At 40.4% G+C, this 20,036-nt stretch overlaps 2 protein-coding genes across 6 annotated transcripts; one reads left to right on the forward strand and one right to left on the reverse strand.

Annotated features, from left to right (window-relative positions):
* Window positions 1–458: 458 nt before the first annotated feature.
* On the reverse strand, window positions 459–10,389 carry slc35f2 (solute carrier family 35 member F2). Of its 2 annotated transcripts, none has more exons than XM_068600338.1 (9): window positions 10,219–10,389; window positions 5,874–5,979; window positions 5,166–5,338; window positions 4,369–4,496; window positions 3,103–3,262; window positions 2,282–2,438; window positions 1,933–1,985; window positions 1,691–1,845; window positions 459–1,217 (listed from the first exon to the last, which is right to left on the reverse strand). In XM_068600338.1, exons 2-9 carry the CDS (start codon window positions 5,960–5,962, stop codon window positions 972–974), a joined length of 1,161 nt encoding a protein of 386 aa, XP_068456439.1. In that variant the 5' UTR covers window positions 5,963–5,979; window positions 10,219–10,389; the 3' UTR covers window positions 459–971. The 2 variants fall into 2 exon arrangements, with proteins under 2 accessions (XP_068456439.1, XP_068456438.1); XM_068600337.1 differs by lacking the exon at window positions 10,219–10,389 and adding an exon at window positions 6,583–6,928.
* cul5b (cullin 5b) lies at window positions 8,423–20,036 on the forward strand. 4 transcript variants are annotated; one of them, XM_068600334.1, is made up of 19 exons: window positions 8,423–8,469; window positions 9,751–9,860; window positions 9,964–10,063; window positions 10,229–10,405; window positions 10,488–10,629; window positions 11,429–11,574; window positions 13,457–13,537; window positions 13,971–14,109; window positions 15,054–15,184; window positions 15,594–15,701; window positions 15,799–15,863; window positions 15,938–16,070; window positions 16,433–16,564; window positions 16,863–16,986; window positions 17,524–17,699; window positions 17,835–17,996; window positions 18,213–18,331; window positions 18,603–18,726; window positions 18,933–20,036. In XM_068600334.1, the coding sequence occupies exons 1-19, from the start codon at window positions 8,446–8,448 to the stop codon at window positions 19,125–19,127; spliced, it is 2,388 nt and encodes a 795-aa protein (XP_068456435.1). In that variant the 5' UTR covers window positions 8,423–8,445; the 3' UTR covers window positions 19,128–20,036. The 4 variants fall into 4 exon arrangements, with proteins under 4 accessions (XP_068456435.1, XP_068456437.1, XP_068456434.1 ...); XM_068600336.1 differs by having other exon boundaries at window positions 13,971–14,064; XM_068600333.1 differs by lacking the exon at window positions 8,423–8,469 and adding an exon at window positions 8,615–8,774.

The following is a 20,036-nucleotide window of genomic DNA, read 5'->3' on the forward strand; positions in this document are numbered from 1 at the left end:
TCATAATAAGAACAGGGAAAGCCCGTCTTTGTACGAAACAAACTGGACGAAGCGGTCCATTTAGTCGTTAATGGGGTCCTAAAATGGAGCTGTCCATTACAGACTATTTAAAAAGATAAATGAGCAGAGAGAGGAGGAGGAGGGTCGGGGGGCGGCGGAGACAACGAGAGGTTCTGACTCATTAAAGTTCAAGCGGGGAGAGAACGAGGGAGCCAGTGTCACTGATTAATAACCGTGATGATGACAGAAGTGCAAATATTTTTTATGAAGTAAAAGTGCTATTACCACAATGTTAAAAAAAACCAACTCTGTGACAAGGAAAAATAGAACTGGACGTTCCTGAGATGTTTACGTGTCGGCACCGAGGCATGAAACAAATCACCCACGTTACGTGTCGCTTCCCTTCGTAGAACAACCGAACACAGTGTAAAGTCAATAAAAAGATGATGACCCCGGTTAATACAAAAATCTGTTTAATTGAAAAAAGTGAAACTTCTGCACGTCAACATGCTTTACACAAGGCAAAGAAAGCCTTGTGATTTACAGTGGATTGGTAGATTACAAAAGGAACATTGTAACGGCACCATAGGCAACAAGAATACAACTTTGTTTTCACTGTTTTTTAAAACCATAACATTAGACAGTGATTTGTATTTTGTAAAATATTAAAGATATTGATCATAAAGAAAGGAGAACGGAAGGAAATCATCAGTTTTTGTCACAATAAATAGCAGTGCATTGTTTGTGTTGAACACATCGACATCCAGTACACACAAAGTATAAGATGTTTTGATCCCTGTTAATAAAGAAACTTAAATAAAAAAAGAAAGAAAACATAAATAGGAATGACAAATGTGTCTATGCAAACTCTGAGGTGTGAGAGAACAAGAAAACATTTACTTGTGTAAGAATGTAAATGTCTAAACTGAGAGTCTTCCAAAAAAAAAAAAAAACACACCTCCAGTTAGCTTTTAGAGACCTTCTTCTGTCTTTGGTCGCAGTGCATCCGCATCCGCCGGTGTCTTTGTTCTCGGAGCGTCTCTGCCCGCAGACAGCAAACAGTCCGAGGTGCTCTCGGCTGTGAGGTCGGCGAACACCTCGACGGGGTCGTCCCCGCTGGAGTCGGACTCCGGCAGAGCCGAGTACATGGGAACGGCGTTGAACATGACGAAACCCACAGTGATGACGACGAACGAGATGATGTACAGCGTTGAAAACTGAGGAGGAGACGCGAGGACGACGTGTTAACGTTTCGTACTAAAGGTTCCACTTTACTGCTTTAACCAGCTGGTTGAACGCATGACACCCCAGTTCATACATTACTGTGTGTGTGTATATGTATGTATGTATGTATGTATGTATGTATGTATGTATGTATGTATGTATGTATGTATGTATATATATATCTTAGTATTGGTATTTTATGATATGCTCCAAATTGTTTCCATTATAACCTGTATTGTATTTTTGCTGATGTACAATTTTGCATCTTAGATTCGAATTAGTTTCAATTTGATGGCTATGGACTGCTTCACTGTAACTGCTGCACATAACAATTGAAACACACACTTAAAAACACTTTAACAAACAGGTTTCATGACAGCGAAAGGCTATGCATCCCGTTAAACGTGAACGAGCATCCTGACACGGCAACATTACAGCACCGGCTGCTTCTCTGGGCGACACTCACCGTGTAGTGGAAGAGGAAAAGGCCACAGAAGAGGCTGAAGAGGTCGGCGGTGAGCAGGGAGAGGTTGACCGCGGTGGCGCTGGTCATCTTCACCACCACGGGCATGAAGCTGTACAGCGCGTACATACACAGGGCGTAGACCGCAAACAGCACGACTGCGGAACACAACGAACGGACTTCGGTTCAGGACTTCGGTCATCAGAAAACACTCAGATGTAACGAGACATGAAAGGTTAACTTACAGATGTGGAAGTCCCATTTTATTGCCGCCACTGCGTGAGTTTCCAGGACGGCTCTGTGACGCCGAGCAACGCAAAGTTAGCGTGGCAAAAAGGAAAAACACCATCTTTTTTTAGATTTTAACCACAAACCCAAATAAAGAAACTGTAACCTTAAGTAACGTGTGTATTGATCAGTAGACCTAAAAACTCAGTATTTTGGCGCACCAAAACGAGAGGTTTAGATTAATGTGAATGGAAACTTGGAAGACTCATGCAGACATTCAGCCCTAGAGCTGTCAATCAGCTAATTAAACCTCTCCCCTAATGAGGCACTAATCAGAATATGTGAGGGATTTAAACAATAACCCACAGCTGTATGCCGCTGATGAGGGTCCCAAAGAGGCCCATCATGCCCAGGAATTCGATCCGGCTCAAGTTCTTCACCGTGTACTCTTGGCACACGTTGGACACCGCGTAGAGGACGGCACTGAGGAGGACCAAACCATCTCCCAGCATCACATCACTGGCTGCACAGAGAAAGAGAGAGAGGGAGGGGAGGTAAGGGCAGGTTTACTGTAGGTAGACAGTTCAAAATAATTAAAATGTAGAAACCACCGGGTCAATGGTACGCCCATCATTTCAATCAATCGTGTTGGTTATGTCCAGGACCTGATGGCATCCCTAACTGCTCAAACTCACTCAGCTTGTGCATGCATTTGTGCACACCGAGCAGAAATGCAGAGATTGCTTCGCGCTCGCTCGATTAAATTGATTAAATGAAATCTTCAAGTTTAATAAGTGATTAAAAAAACCAAGCACTTAGTAGTCGATTGTCATTTGTTTGGAATTATAGATGTTGAATAACAGGGCATCTTTCACAGTCCTCTTTTTTTTTTTCTGGTTTTGACTTCACTCTCACCTCGGACAACCCCAGCTCTTTCTAGCTGCTAGAAGAGCGCAAGAAAACACTTTTAAGTAAGACAATTATGACTACATTATGAATCGTATTTGAGCGGTGATTGCTGATTGGGAACATCTTTATCATTATGGTCATCTTGTGTTCAAAGTATTAGTCAATAATACACCTTTCTATATTATCCATTAGATACTGTTCAACAAATTATGATTTAAGTTTCACATTAAGTTCAAGTACTTGACAGATTATTTTTTTTGTAAATAAAGTGTCCTTACTGGATCCCTGTTCTCTTCCGGCCAGGATGTCGGCTCCCACCATCGCCCCCACCCCAAACAAGCACACCGCCACGGCTACAAAGTGGACCAGCCTGTAGCGAGTCTTCAGGAAGAACCAGGAGAGCACCATCAGCACCGGGATCACAAAGCAGTCCAGCAGCTGAAACACAGTCACGGCACAATGACCCGCCGGCGTTACGTACATGGACTTGTCGATGGAGGTCAGAAAGATAAGATAGAAGATGTAAGTCACATTACCAATTATAACACTTCATGTGTGAGATAGTTGTGGAGGCAGCAAACATTCACAGTTAAACAACATTAAAATTGGAATTGGACCTTTATCCACATTCAATATAAAACTCTCATCAGCGTGACATCATAATAAATAGCTGTGGGACCACTGCCCTAAAAATAAGCACTTCAAGCTTTCTGTCCTCTCAATTAACATTACTCCAAAAAAAAAAACACACAAAAAAAAAAAAGTTAATCCTTGTTTCTGTAGTTCATAGAAAGAATAGACAATGTACTTTTTCTATTATGAGTTTATGGCATTTATAATTCTCTCATGGTTTGATAATGCCTTTGTATTTACATTATTGATCTCTCACGACATGTTCCAAAGGTTACATATATTTATCTACTGCATCTTGGAAAATAAAGTATATCTTATTTTTACAAATTCCTGTAATTTGTCGGTAACTATTTCACTTAATCGGTCGTCACTTTTTAAGCTAAAGTGTGTCCGCTTCTCCAGAGTGAGGAGTTGCTGCTGTTATTTGTCCTCTCTGATAATTAACTTAATATCCTTGGGTTTTAGACATTTTTCATTATTTTTGTGAAATGTATTAGAAAATATGAATACAAATCAAGAATGAAAATAATCAACCAAAAGTTGACCCACTAAACACCAATTTTCAACAACTTTGAGCTAAAAATCAAACACCCGGGTCAATGTGTAATAGGATTCTTTAAAATCAGACTCGGAGTTTAGTTAATAATTGCTTTTCAATGTATTCATCGATGAATAATTATCTTATGGATTTGTCCTCAAAAACTCAAACAGAGAGTAGTAGTTTTCTGTCATAGAAGACATTTTGGGGCAATCCTAAAAAGTTGTATTTTTGTTCATATGATGACATTTATTTCAACCACACACACATAATAAATAACAGACTTCAGCAGGTCACCGTCCCGTTTATGTTTAAGCATCTGTTCACACAACCAGCAGACTGAACTGAGGGATCTTGACTGTTGTTCTCTTACCTGTATACTTGTCAGGGTGGTGAACTGGTAGGCCTTCACAACAGTATAGTTTGCCTCAACATCTGCCAGACCCATCACCAAATACTTCCACCACTTTGTTTTCAAAATTTGCAAGATGTTCCTGTCATCTGCAAAAAACAAGATCCGTACTTCAGAGTAGGAAAGGTGGAAGTATTTTTCTAAAACACATTTTTTTCACACATTTATGTTGTTTTTGGTGAGAAAAAGGCTCAAACTGTTCCTTGTCGGGTTTACACACAACTAATAAACATTAACCAGTTCAAACTTTGATTTTTGAAATTTGATTTGTGATTATTGTCGGACAAAGATGTCAGTTTTTCCATTAAATTGTGCGTCAATTTGCCATTATTTTCATCTAATTTAATCGTAAATTAAAGTTGCTACAATAACCATTTCTTATACTAAAAATTTGCATTGTATGCTCTTAGTTTTGGTTTACTCTTACCGTTAATCTGTGTATTTTCTAAGTGCTGCAGTCAGCTGTATTGTACAAAAAAAGCTCTAAAATTCCACTTTGGACTATCTGCTTAACAGCAAAAAGCAGAGAGCCACTGTTTGTGACTATGCGGTGAACAGAGTGGAGCAATTAGCAGCTAAAGAGCAAGATATTTTTTCTCAGTAGTTGGTTTAAAGAAATACCTCCAAATGATGTCAGTGTTTCCCTGCATCAGTCATGTATTTTTACTGGTTGTTTCTGCTGCCCCCAAGTGGCCCGAAAAATATATTTACTACAGGTTGAAAAGTTACAGAACAGTTACAAGACGGGACATGCCGACCTTTGCGTGTGCAGAGAATGGTGGTATAGACGAGGAGCAGCAGGACGTAGTTGAAGAAGCTCTGCAGCATGGGCGTCTCCACTTTGGCAAGGGCCAGGTAATTACAGCTCACTGCTGTGCCACAGATGAGCAGAGACAAGACCTGTCCCATGAGGACGGTCTTCAGCAGACGCCTGGACGGTCAGGGAGAGCATCGTGTGTCAGCTATATTGCTAAAATACAATAAACCTTACATGTTGACTCTTTGAAGGTACTGTGAGGGATGAGAGAGCTGAGTCTGGAGGCAAAGCTCTCACTTTACAAGTACATTTACATTCCAGGGTTCACCAGAGTGTTGTCAGAAGTGTGCATGTACCGGACCTGTAACCACACCCAACAGTGAGGTCACAGTGTGCCAACACATCCTGGAGTACACTTCTACATCACCGCAACGACATGACAAGTTAAACCATTAAACCACTAGAGGTCAGTATAATAAAAGGTTGAAGGGGAGACACTCCAGGTGAATAGGACCAAACATTGTGATAATAAATATCACCATGAAACTTTCCCAGTTTATAACACACATTAGAGCATTGTACCAGTTAAGTTTGTTATGAAATGGTACGTTTAAATATGCATTAACTTAATAAATATGTGCTTTGACTACTGTGACATATCAAAAAGGTCTTCTGTGAAACTGTAGGATAAATAAGGATAAGTACTCACCATGTGAAGACATCCCTTAAGTTGTACCTGTACAAACCACAGGGAAACCTCCATTTCCCACACAGTTTCTCCTCTTCATGCCCTTCCATATCGTTGAGTGCTAAACCTAGAAGTTAAGAAGATATGAGAGATACATTAAATATGAAAATCTTGGGGGATTTGTGTATCTAAGGCTTACTGTCTTCATCAGATTAATGTCACGCAAGGAGAACATGGGCACAAATCTTCACAGGAATGCAATGTGGCTCATGTGACCGATGGGGCTCATAGTATTATTCCCACCAAAATTATGGTCCACGATAAATGGGACAAAACACAAATGGGACAACCCGTGTGTTTCGATACTGGTAAATTTGGTACTGCACTTTAACGTTATCCAACTTGCAGGATTAGTTTACATTAAAGGCGGTGGTGCCATTAGTGTACATGTAAGCACATTTTGGGAACGTTTAACTATGATACGGCAGTCTTATGACATGTGATGTCAGACGAATTTGAATATGGCCCTTTATACGTTGAAATATCGCGTTAATTACGTTAAAACAGGCATTAACAAGTCGCTACAACCACAGCAATATGAAACTACCACTTTTTCAACGTAGTTTGGTGTCATTCATCGGGCTTCCCGAAACTACACATAGTTCAATATAACCGTAACAGAAGTACAAGCGCTATTCCAATCAAGAACAAATAATGTACATGTACATACGTTTTCCGTCTGTTCTTCAGTCATGACAAGTGTGGCCAAACTCTCCCGCTGAGATGAATGTCCATGCTTTTAACAATCGCACCAAGAGACCATACACGTTTGTCCCTCAACCTAATAGTAAGTCAACCTAGCCTCGTGGTATTCTAGCCCCGCCTTCTGTGCTCTGATTGGTCAAAATACAAAATTTAAGGACGTCTGCACCGGGAAATCAAACCTGGTCTGGTGCTGATGAGAATCAACAGTGAATGCAAACAAAGTATGACAATATGTATATATATATTTCAATTTTGTGCTTAGTCATCTAGACATTGAGATAGATTAAAATGCAATGCATGCAACATTTGACGGAGAAGTTAGAGAATACCCAATAATAGCCAAACAACAATGTTAGTATTATTATTAATACTAATAAAAAACACGACAGTACTAATAAAGAAAACAAGATCAATAATAATATTAATAATATGATATTAATAATGCAGCTCAAAGTAGAAACAGGCAACACAAATAAACATAAAAAGAATACAGGTTAAAATAAAAGTGCTTATGACACAATAACTTCTGCAAGGACCTGTTCTGCACAATAAGTACTTTTACTTTTCATCATACTTTACTGTTCATACTTTTCATTAATAGATTCTGAATGCATGACTTTTATTTGTAAAACAGTAATTCTAAATTCAGATATTGATACTACTGTTAAGTAAAGGATCTAATTGCTTCTTCCACCAAGCAAATATGGCAAGAAACTTAATATCTAGCATTTCATTTCTACAACTACTTTATTAATTTACACAATTCCCAATGCATAATCTTGAATTTCATTCCCATATGTCCGTCCCTGTTCCGTCTTTAGGTGACCGTTACAACCCTTCTTGTTGTGTGAGAAAGCATTTGACCAAGATAGCCAGACAGAGAAAGAATGATAACAAACATCATACTGATTGTAAGAAACAAAAACTGTCCTTGAATCTGTGCAAATACTGTTTTGTTTGCCTCCAGCAGCTATACACACCATGCATACACTTAGTTCTGCTGAAAGTAAAGGTCATTGAAAGGAAGAACAATTATTATGAGGTAAAGCACTGAGGTAGCACTCAATGTGACAGTGGAAGAAGTATTCAGTCATTTACTGAAGTGAAAGTACAAATACCATAGTCCAACAGTCCGGAATTCAAAATGCCAATAAAATATAGAGAAGTTATATCAGAAAAATGTCTTTAAAGAATCTTAGAAGTGTTAGATGCTTTGGCCATATTATTATTATTATTATTATTATTATTATTATTATTATTATTATTATTATTATTATTATTATTATTATATAATAGTAAAACCCCTATGCTACACCAGTACTTTGAACCAACAGCTATGCCAGAGATTCAGATTATTGATGTAACTTATAAACAACAATAAAAAAAACAACTATGTTAAATAGTTTAAATTAATCTTGCATTGTGGAGCCACACCATTAGTGATGCTGACATATTAATACTTCAATAATTAAAATACAATAATATAATATTAGTTTTCAAAATAAGTACTTCTACGTCTATATAGATGTTTATACATTTTTATCGAAGTAGAATTTTGAATACAGGACTTTTACATGTGAAAGAGTATTTCTTGTGAAAAATCTGAACACTTAGTCCATCCATGTTAAATAGGTTATGACAATTAAATAATAACTGATGAATAAGTAAGACGACATATATTGAAGAATCAAATCAACGCGATGGTTTTAACAGCTAATACCTCTATTATTGATCTATATTTAGAAAGAGTCGGCGATGTGATTGAGGTTAAGCTTCACGCTTCCTGTAGTTCACGCGAGATTTCACGAGAGGATAAGTTGAAGGGAACATGGCGACGTCTAATTTGCTAAAGGTAGGAGCCAGTTCAATTCAATTATTTTGTATTTAACGGCCGCTGAAGCGCGTGTCAATCGCGCGGTGTGATGTTTCCATTTAGCCCCGAATTTAACGAACATTACGCAGCACCTGTTCGCGCCTGCGCAGTCGGCGTTGACCCGAACTCGGAGCAGTTAAGTTACATCTGGCTAACATTAGCCACTTATCACTGATTTAGCTGAATATATTGGCACACGCCGCCGCTATAACTAGATGGGAAGGAAGCACGCAGACACGTTGGGACCGACAACGGACGGGGAGACGCCTTGTTTGCTTAACATGGTCCCTGAAATACGAATATTATCTGTGTAACTATCGTACGTTAGCTACAAATCTCATATCATCTGTCACTTTAGTGAGACAGTAATCTGCAGAAGACCACCCCAAAAGCTAAAAGGCTGACAAAAGCCACTGTCGGAGCAGCTTCTGTGCAATGTGTGAACCCTAATCCCGTAAACTAACCCTCGGAGAATGTGTCTTTAGTGAAATCACTATTCATACATGCTTAAACAGAGGTGGCACAGCTACACTGTAAGTGTAACAGGTTGGAGCTGTGCAACGTTTACTGGTTGGAGGGAAATTACACTGCAGTCAAACAGAAGACTTTAGCATTGAAACATAATTATATGTGTACAGTAAGGGGCAGACAAGCAATCCTCCTGTCCATGTATTCTAATTGTGCATAGTACAAATATCTAAATTATATAGCGATAACATTACAAGTAAAACAAGCACATTACAACATCAACGTTAGAGGGATGTTAAGCAGTCAAATCCCCAGTCTTATCAGGACCATTATGGCTATATGACTGGATATTTAAACTTTTATAATTTTATGAAAACAAATCTTAAAAACATTTTAGTGCCGTGTAAGAACATTTTAATCTGTTTTTGATTCAAATGAACTGACTGTATGTTGATATGAGAATGTATAAGGCACTTCACTCCTCTATAAATATGAAGAAAGGATGTTATGAAAATAATTATATGTACCAATTTATTTGCATTGAAAACATGCTGGAATATTCTTAAGGCGCATATTGAGAAAATAAGGGCTCGGACTACTCCTGGTCAATGTCGCTTTCTTCGTGGTGAAAATAGCGACACTAACCACTCACTCAATTTGTCAAATTGAATTCTAACTTGCCCTAGTTTTTTGTGTGTGTGTGTTGTCGTTGCCCTACCTTGACAAAAATTTAAAAAAAGCTTGTACACAGTGTAAATCGAGTAGTTCACTTCCCTACTGTCTTTTTTTCAGAACAAAGGCTCCCTTCAATTTGAGGACAAATGGGAACTAATGCGTCCCATAGTGCTGAAGCTGCTGCGGCAGGAGTCCGTCACCAAACAGCAGTGGTTCGACTTGTTCTCGTGAGTTTGCCGTCATACGTCTGCTTTCGCCTCGGGCATTGACGTTAAAGCGAGCAGGCAGAGGCGAATTTGTTAAGACTGATGATTCGTTATTGTTTCACAGAGACGTCCATGCAGTGTGCCTGTGGGATGACAAAGGTCCAGCTAAGATCCACCAGGCCCTCAAAGAGGACATCCTAGATTTCATCAAACAAGCACAAGCAGTAAGACTACGACCGTAACAGAAATCTGTCCCTTTTTTTAGAAAGCAAACAAGTAACCGAAGCTGTTGAAAAAATTTTGGAACAATAAACTGTTCTTCCGGATTGGTAGCTGTCAACTAGATTCTGCAGGGTTTAATCGGCCGTGTGTTTCTCACCGTTTCTAAGCGAGTGTTGAGTCACCAGGATGACACAGCGTTGCTAAAGGCCTACATCGTGGAGTGGAGGAAGTTCTTCACGCAGTGTGACATCTTGCCCAAGCCTTTCTGCCAGCTGGAGATCACTCTGATGGGCAAGCAAGGAAGCAACAAGAAGTCCAACGTGGAGGACAGCATCGTCCGCAAAGTGAGGAGGAGCAGGAAAAACTCAATCAGCATAGTGTGTGTTGTCGTCACTTTTCTGACCGTGTGTGTCTCTGCCTCTTCAGCTGATGCTGGACACGTGGAACGAGTCCATTTTCTCCAACATCAAAAACAGGCTACAAGATAGCGCCATGAAGCTCGTCCATGCTGAGCGGCTGGGAGAGGCCTTTGACTCCCAGCTGGTCATCGGAGTGAGAGAGTCCTACGGTGAGAGCCACAGTAACACGCTGGATTTATTTTGTACAGTAAATAGTTTTATGAGAGTAGCTTTTCATGCCATTTAAGATAATTTCAAAGAGTGCATTTTAAAAATATGAAACTCATCATGTATCACATGATCACTCCATTAACTGACAAGTATAGCTAAAAAGTGGTTCCTTCACCATAGCCTTCACAGCTACAGTTATAACTTTTGAAATACGTACATACTTACATAATCATAAACATTGCTGTAAGAGTTTTCTTTGATGCCCCCCCCTCCCCCCTCCGCCCTCCCCGACCTCCCCTCCCGCTCTTTTCCCCATGCTCTGTCTTTCTCTGCTGTCACTATCAATACGTCTGTAATACCTTGTGAGCAGGTATTAATTTTATTTTATTTTCTGCCCTTCGTGTTATGGCTGATGCATATTGTGACTTCAACTGCAGGTTCTCAGTTTGAACGGTGGATCTGTTTATCTAATCGTATATTTGTAGCACACCACTGTTTTGAAAAGTTAACTGTTTTATTTCACTTCACCAATTTGACTATTTTGTGTCGGTCCATTACATAAAATCCACATAATTATCCAAAACTTCTGCCTTTAATGCAACAACATTATGAAAAACACCAAGAGGGTAGAATGCATTTGCAAAAGATCTGTTTATTAAGTCGTAGTCTAATTTTCAACTACTGCCAGTCTGAAATACTGTATGTGTAACTCATTACACATCTGTCTACATATCTGCCGACACATGTTGACCTCTCCCATATCTGTTTGTGTTGGCACTGTGTTTTGTCCCTGAGCAGTGAACCTGTGCTCCAACCCTGACGACAAGCTGCAGATCTACAGGGACAACTTTGAGAAGGCGTACATGGATTCTACCGAAAGGTTCTACAGGACACAGGCGCCTGCCTACCTACAGCAAAATGGGGTCCAAAACTACATGAAATATGTGAGTATCACCCACAGATTAATTGTCAGAAGTTTTAGTGTTCACCTCCTGATAAATGCCTGTTCAGTCGCGACCATTTAATGTTGGACAGAAACTTAAAGCAGGCCTCCACGAAGAGCGCCAAGCTTTGAAGCCAAATCTGACATCACGGCCAAACCGTGAAATTACAACTTCTTAGTCCGCCATGTGAGGCCATCGGGCCCAGAAGGAAAATAAACATCCCAGTACAATGATTTTAAAAAGCCTTTTTAATGATTCATTAGATTATAAAAGTTGTGTAGCTTTAATCACAGCCGAATCCAGAGTTGTTACCCATTGCATAAAGAACTGCCGATCATGTAATCGGGCCGAGGCCAAGGGCTTGGAAGCAGTGTAAAGTAAACACTAGTGCGCTTGCCTCATGGGCCATAAGTTGCAGATAATCCGGGTCACTGAGCAACTTTCATACAAACGTTGCTCCGCCTCCAACGCTTTATCCAGTTATTTTTTTTCTTCATCCATGGCTTTAAGAAGCACTGGATACTGCGTTTTGACATGGTGGCTCGTTACTTCCCGAGAAAGTGTCTAACTGTGTTTTTTGGGCCAATAGAGCACGAGCGTCGTCCTCCAGCTGAGCCGGTTTGAGAGCATGTGCGTCTGAGACTTCCTGTCGGCTACCCGCACACATGAATGGGCTGCAGTGATTAAATCATACGGCTCATCTAGGCGTTCCACATTTCATTGTACCGAGCGGATCAAATACTTACAAAGAGCCATTTTGGATTTTAACGCTCCAAAAAATTGAATCACCGTTTTGTAGTTGCTCTTTTTTTTTCAGATTGAAAGATGCTTCTTTGGGCTGTTTGTGTGTCAGGTGATGCTGTACCTGCATGTATAAGATAGAGATATGATGGAGCCAATGTTTCTCATCAGGCATGAATGCCAATTCTGCAAAATCTCTTGCCAATTTATTGAAAAAAGGAGAGGGGGAGGAGGGAGGCACAAAGCCATGAAGTTGAGATATGGATACCTTTTTATAGGATGTTTCTATAGTTAGTCAGTTGATACCGTGAAATGTTTGTATTGTAATCCCTCCGCTCCCGACCACAGCTTCCAGCTCGCTCTCTGCTCACGCTGTAAGAAAACAACTTTCAGCTCTGTCCATTAGAGAAGATAATACACAAAGCAGAAACTCAAGGCTTCATTTGGGGCTCCTATTCCGTTTTGCTGATTGTGGCAATAAGCCAGTTGGATGAAAACAGTCAGACAGCCAGCGTGATCCGCTGCCGTGGCTGATCTCGTGCTCGTCTTCGCCACAGTGTCTCTCTCACTCGAACGAGACTGAGGCAATGTGTCTGTTAAAGCACAGCACGAGCCAGAAAGGTGAAGTTTGCTCAAGCGTTAATACTACATGCCGGTCGGTGTAGACGGCTACTCCCATGACCTTTTCTTCCCAAGAGGTTGTTTATTTCTTCTGGAGGACTTTTCCACCGACCCTTTTGAAGTAATCTAGTTTGAATATTTGTAGCTGCTAAAGCAATAACAACTCGTACGAATGATTCGTTCTTCAGTGGCTTGTATGAGAGATTTCAAAGTTCAGATAGTTACATGTACAGTTGCATTTTAATATATATATATATATATAGATATATATATATATATATATATATATATATATATATATATATATTATTTGTATTATTTTGGTGTAGATGTACTGTGTAGAGTACTTGCCTTTTCATCCATACAGAATTGTAATGCTTCACAAACATAATAGATTATGTATGTTGTGTGTGTCTATATATAACTCTTTCTGTTTTTATTATCAGGTTTGACATATTGAGTATTTTAGGTGAAAGAAATGTGTATAAATGTAATAAATGAATGGGTGTGTTTTCTCCAGGCTGATTCAAAGTTGAGGGAAGAGGAGAAACGTGCACTCCGATACCTGGAGACGAGACGTGACTGTAACTCTGTACAGGCAGTGAGTGTTCTACAATTATGTTTGTACATTACCATGTTATATGTAGTGTAGCCTCTCTTTTCCCAAAGTGCACTCATTAGATACAGATGCATTTTTTTTTTCTTAAACTGTATTTTGTATTAGTTTTAATCATGTTGCTGCGATTATACTTTTTTTATATACTAGTGTGTATATATAAATAACTTGTATAAATATATTTTTTTAAATAACTTTTTATTAAAAGAACAGTTTAGGGAAATATGCACAGCAGTGTTTCCTTTGTTGCCGACTCTGAGATTAAAAATCTTACATCTGCGCCTTGTGTTCCAAAGAAGTTGGACAAAAGATTGAAATCAACCTTCTTATCTCAGTTCCAGAAACGTTTTATGAATGTGCTGCACACATCTGTCTGGCGTTCCCACTGCATTGTTTCCCTCTCTGTTTATCTTCCCAGTTAATGGAGTGCTGCGTCAATGCACTGGTTACGTCATTCAAGGAGACCATCTTAGCCGAATGCCCCGGCATGATCAAACGAAATGAGACAGAGAGTGAGTACGGACGGACTGCTCCCACCAAAGGCACAGCCAGCTCAGGTTTGCACCAGGAAATAGCCCTGACCAAACCTTCTTGCCCAGCATTGTGTTGTTGTCACCACTCCTCTTTAAGGAATGATATGTGAAGGGTTGTCAGAAACATGAAGCCGCAAAGAAATCACAGGAAATGAGATGCTCCTTTTTACTCCCTGGAACCTGCCTTAGAAATGGCCCAGTTTTATATAGAACAAAATAATCTGGTGATGCAGAAACTGCGAATGGTTAATTTTGCATACTTGTAACTGTGCCAATTTGCCAAATTATACAGTAAACTAATACAAATTGTTGTTATTCTCTAGATGTCATCAACGATCAGACCAGAGCCTTCTTTATTACTTTGCTGCTGCTGAGTAGCTTTTAAGTCACTTTGAGTATTGTTAGAATATTGTTATATATGTACAGCTTATATTTTTTAACTTAATGTTTATGAAGTTAAATCAAGTCACGCAAATATTTTACTCCAACATAAAGCCAATGCATTTCAGTACAGATGTGAATCTTTTTTTGATTCATTTGAGAAATATAATAAATATAACCATGTACCTTTTTTATTTTTTACCAAACTTTTTTCATTTAACAAAATCAAACCAAAGTCGTGAAATGTTTACTTAACGCAAGTACTTTAATACAAAACAAATGTGTTTTTCCAGATGCTAGATCTCTGAAATCCATCTGAACTTCTTAAAATTAGCTTATATAACATGTTTGTTCCGGACAATTCAATGATTCAAATGTAAATTACTATAATAAATGATCCTAACATTCTGCTGTTTATGTAGTTTAAAAGAACAAATGGACAAAGGGAGTCCACAGTAATGGATTTTAAAGCAGCTCGTCTCCTGCTGGTTGTCTGCTGCACAATTATCCGCTCAGCATTCAGTATGCGGGACCAAGTGCTGCTTCCGCTTCTTCAGGTGGTTAAATTGCTTTTCCCTCCATCACAGAGCTGCATCTGATGTTCTCTCTTATGGACAAAGTGCCCAGCGGCATCGAGCCCATGCTGAAGGACCTGGAGGAGCACATCATGAGCGCCGGCCTGGCTGATATGGTGGCCACAGCAGAGACCATCACCTCTGTGAGTGTCAAATGCAACACACGTCAAAATTGACATCTGCTAAATGCAAGTTGAGTGCTGATGTTAAAGGGACGAAATACAATGTAAAAAAACATGTTTTTCCTCTTAACTGTAATGCTATTCATCAGTCTAGACTGTTCTGGTGCGGGTTGGAGGCGTTAGCCTCCCTTTGAAAGCATAGAATGGAAATAAATGGAATTAGATTCAGAATCAGAACCATTTATTTGCCAGGTATGTTACACAGGTATGAGGAATTTGTATAGGCAGGTGGTGCATACATTGGACAAACAATCAACACAGTGCAGAATTAGAAAACATAATACATTTACAGAATATCAAATAAATCACAGAAGAATGAACTTTCAGGCTCATCCCATTGACTGATGTCACCTTCTGTTCTTTGTTGCAGGACTCCGAGAAATATGTGGAGCAGCTGCTCACCTTGTTCAACCGCTTCAGTCAGCTGGTGAAAGAGGCCTTTCAGGACGACCCACGCTTCCTGACCGCTCGAGACAAAGTGAGCCGAACTCTCACGAGCCGGGTGTCATCGTGGGACACATTTGTCAGAGGATGTTTAAACTGACCGTGGTCCTGTTCTTTGACCTTCTTTGCAGGCATATAAAGCTGTTGTGAATGACGCCACTATATTTAAATTAGAGCTTCCCCTGAAACAGAAAGGGTAAGAGATGCTCCTTCTATGACGTTCAGTTTTTTTTTTGATGACATCTGAATGTTCCTATCGCGTGTCTAAAGGGTCGGTCTGAAAACTCAACCGGAGTCCAAGTGCCCAGAGCTGCTGGCCAACTACTGTGACATGCTCTTGAGGAAGACCCCACTGAGCAAGAAGCTCACATCTGAAGAGATCGAAGCCAAGCTCAAGGAAGTGGTACGTTTCATGTTCTAATCCCTGGCTTCATAAGCCCTCTTGGTGAGCACTGGAAAAGGTGACAAATTGGTTTTGCATTGCTCCAAACGCATCTATATGAGACTGTATTACTAACTGGAGTGGAGACAGGGCAGGTGTTATACTTTGTTACCATTTAATTTCACGTTTTTAATATTTTTCAGGATAATTCAAATGTTTTAATTGCAGGTGCTTTTTGTTTGGTCTGTGCTTGATCCTGTCAGTCGTCGTTATCTGGACTCTTTTTTAATCTCACCCTCACAATGGGCAGCGCATATCGGTAGATCTCGGATTTCATTTTGTTTCATGTATGTGCAGCTAACTAAATGGTTTTTTTTTTGCAGCTGTTAGTGCTGAAGTATGTTCAAAACAAAGACGTGTTCATGCGCTACCACAAAGCCCACCTGACCCGTCGACTCATCCTGGACATTTCAGCGGACAGCGAGATAGAGGAGAACATGGTGGAGTGGCTCAGGGTGAGATCCGTGTGTGTGTGTGTGTGTGTGTGTGTGTGTGTGTGTGTGTGTGTGTGTGTGTGTGTGTGTGTGTGTGTGTGTGTGTGTGTGTGTGTGTGTGTGTGTGTGTGTGTGTGTGTGTGTGTGTGTGTGTGTGTGTGTGTGTGAGATAACTTAAGAGTAGAACTACTAACCTGAAAATGTGTTTGTATTTTACATCAGAAACATTAAGTGGAGACAAAAGACTGACAAGGTTTCTATCATCTGAAAAAAAAACAAAAAAAAAACAGTCCATCTGTGGTGTCATGTATCCTAACAGGAAGTAGGAATGCCAGCTGACTATGTCAACAAGCTTGCCAGGATGTTTCAAGACATCAAGGTGTCAGAGGACCTCAACCAATCGTTCAAAGAAATGCATAAACACAACAGACTTGCTTTACCAGGTAAGAGGTAGAACAGCGTCTCACTCACACTTAAAGGGATAGTTCATAAAGCACTTAAGGTAGAATAATATATAGTATTCTACCTTAAGTGCTCCATTATTATTATTATTTTATGGGTTAAGGTGCAACCTCGAACACAGTTGAGTCTTTAGTCAGTGACTAAAGATTTGCCGAGTTTCTAATGTCAATGGGGAATTTCTTCCACCAATGTTGAGCCAGTACAACAAGAAGTAGTGAGAATGTATACACATAATAAGAGTAAACTAACAAGATATGATATGTTATTACCAGGCTTGCTGTTTCCTACAGTTATCTGTCTTTATGTCTCTTATTTAGTGGTCAGAAATAAGATTTGTATAGTTCCTCTCATCTAACTCTCAGGAAAGCAAACCTGTCTTTCCAAATTGGTTCTCGTCCAAAATAGTTCCTCATGTCCAACTCTTTTGTTCAAGACTGTATTCATTTGTGCAAACTGCAGAAATACAAACTGTGAGCAATTGTCATGCAACCACATGTCTTTGCATGCTCCCCTTGCAGCCGACTCGGTCAACATAAAGATCCTGAATGCTGGAGCGTGGTCGAGGAGCAGCGAGAAGGTTTTCGTCTCGCTGCCTACCGAGCTAGAAGATTTGATACCAGAGGTAGAAGACTTCTACAAGAAGAACCACAGTGGCAGGAAGCTGCACTGGCATCACCTCATGTCCAACGGCATTGTGAGTACAACAGAAGTGAAACACACTGCACAACGCTGGATCATTAAATCACATCGGTGCCATTGCTTGGTTAGCTTTTTTTTAAATTTACTTTTTGCCTGTGAAAAGGGACTAAACAATATGTTATTTCTCCAGATAACCTTTAAGAATGAGGTGGGCCAGTACGACCTGGAGGTCACCACCTTCCAGCTGGCTGTGCTGTTTGCCTGGAACCAGAGGCCCAGAGAGCGGATCAGCTTTGAAAACCTCAAGCTAGCCAGCGAGCTGCCGGACGCCGAGCTGCGACGCACTCTCTGGGTAAACGGAGAGCTGTTGTAAATTAAATGATGAAGCTGGATCTGGTAATTTGGTTCCATCATGATTGTGCACAAATGTGTTTTTGAACTACAGATGCAGGGCTATAAGTGTATTGCGTTTTATGTTTGACGTAGCAGCTAGTTTTCAATCTGTTTTAATTATCAGATTATTTGTTCTTACCTCTTCCCTCTGTTCTCTCTCTTCTCACTCTCCCAGTCTCTGGTGGCGTTTCCCAAACTCAAGCGGCAGGTGTTGTCGTACGACCCGGTGGTGTCTTCACCCAAAGACTTTGCAGAAGGAACACTATTTTACGTCAACCAGGAGTTTTCGCTCATGTAAGTGAAAGTGATCTTGTATGATTGGGCAACATAAGAAATGTCCTTACGCATAAAAATATGTACATGTTTAACAAATTCCATACGAGTGACCCATTCATGAGCAGGCAATGTCATTCTCGGACCTGCAAATTGATCTGCATATGACTTTTATGTTATCTGCAATTGCAATTTCACATTTGCGCATTCATACCTACACAACAAGTTTCCTGAACCTTTTTACTCTTTGTTGTACATTGATTTGTTTTTTCTTTTAAATTCAACTCTATAGAAAAAACTCAAAGGTTCAGAAAAGGGGGAAGATTAATCTGATTGGCCGGCTGCAGCTCACCACAGAGCGAATGCGGGAGGAGGAGAACGAGGGCATCGTCCAGCTCAGGATACTAAGAACACAGGTACAGATATTAGCTCGCAGCATGCAGGTGAAGATGCTGCTGCTCTCTCTTTATTATGCAACACCACCTGCTGGGAATAAATGGTTTCACCTTCCATTTCCCACCGCAGAGTTTCAACAGACACCTGTGTTTGTTTTAACTACAATATAATCCATCTGTTTCACAGTGCACTTTGTAACCAGTTTTTTTTTGTTCCCCTTCTCCAGGAGGCCATAATCCAGATCATGAAGATGAGGAAGCGCATCAACAACGCCCAGCTGCAGACAGAGCTGGTAGAGATCCTAAAGAACATGTTTTTACCACAGAAGAAGATGATCAAGGAGCAGATCGAGTGGCTGATAGATCACAAGTACATAAAGCGGGATGAGACCGATTTAAACACCTTCATCTACATGGCATAGCACGGCACATCGGGATGACTCGTGTTGAGTTGGGTTTCAGTGGATCAGGCCTGATGGACACTAGGATACTTCCAGGCTCCCCGTCCTCTATTTAAAAATACAAATCATTCCTGTGCAGGGAGGCATGAATTTAAGACTTGAGAGCTATTCAACAGAAATGGAACTTCCTGCCTTAAAGTTGTACAAAAAGAAAAATTGCAGTGGGAGTCTGCACTAAGTGGTTATAACTGTTTTTAGTTTGAGGAAGTTTCTTTTCTGTCCAGATGGGGCTGTTGATGTGTTAATGGTCCGTTTTCGATACTACGGTGCGTCAACTGGGCAGCTACTACAACACTCGATGCTTGTGCAAGTCTAAACGGCATGCGGACGGGAAAAGATGAGGAACTTTGGATCTCAAAATATCTGCAGTCTGCAGGTTTTATTCTACGTCAAATGCCAGACCACCTGAACCACGAACAAAAAACCTCCGCCCTCGCCACTCGAAGGCGACGCTGCTCCGACCGAGCCGGCTGGTTTGTGCTGTCGTAGCCCTCTACCGGTCGCAGTTAAAGTGATCAAACACTTAATCCGGACATTTAGTGTGTATAAAGAGCTAGATAAGCACTTCACAGTTTACAGGACTGGACTGGACCAGACAGGCAACTCCGAACTCCGCCGGGCCTCTGTCCTTGGGTAAAAAAATCAAAAATAGCATATCGCTATAATCCAGAACCCATTTACCTCGACCGAACGTACCCAGGGACGAAGGTGGCGTTGGGAGTCGAGCTTGGAGCTCAGCTCATGTTTGTGACCGCTCTCTTTTCTGCAGGAAGCTCGGGGGAAGAAGCTGAGGTCAGTATTACACATGGTAAATACTACTCAGCTTTAGCAGAGTGTACCATGAAATGTGAATAATGAAATGATTAAATA

Source organism: Clinocottus analis, unplaced genomic scaffold, assembly GCF_023055335.1.
Source record: "Clinocottus analis isolate CAN_PGR_092001 unplaced genomic scaffold, fCliAna1.0.p SCAF_5, whole genome shotgun sequence".
Lineage (NCBI taxonomy): Eukaryota > Metazoa > Chordata > Actinopteri > Perciformes > Cottidae > Clinocottus > Clinocottus analis.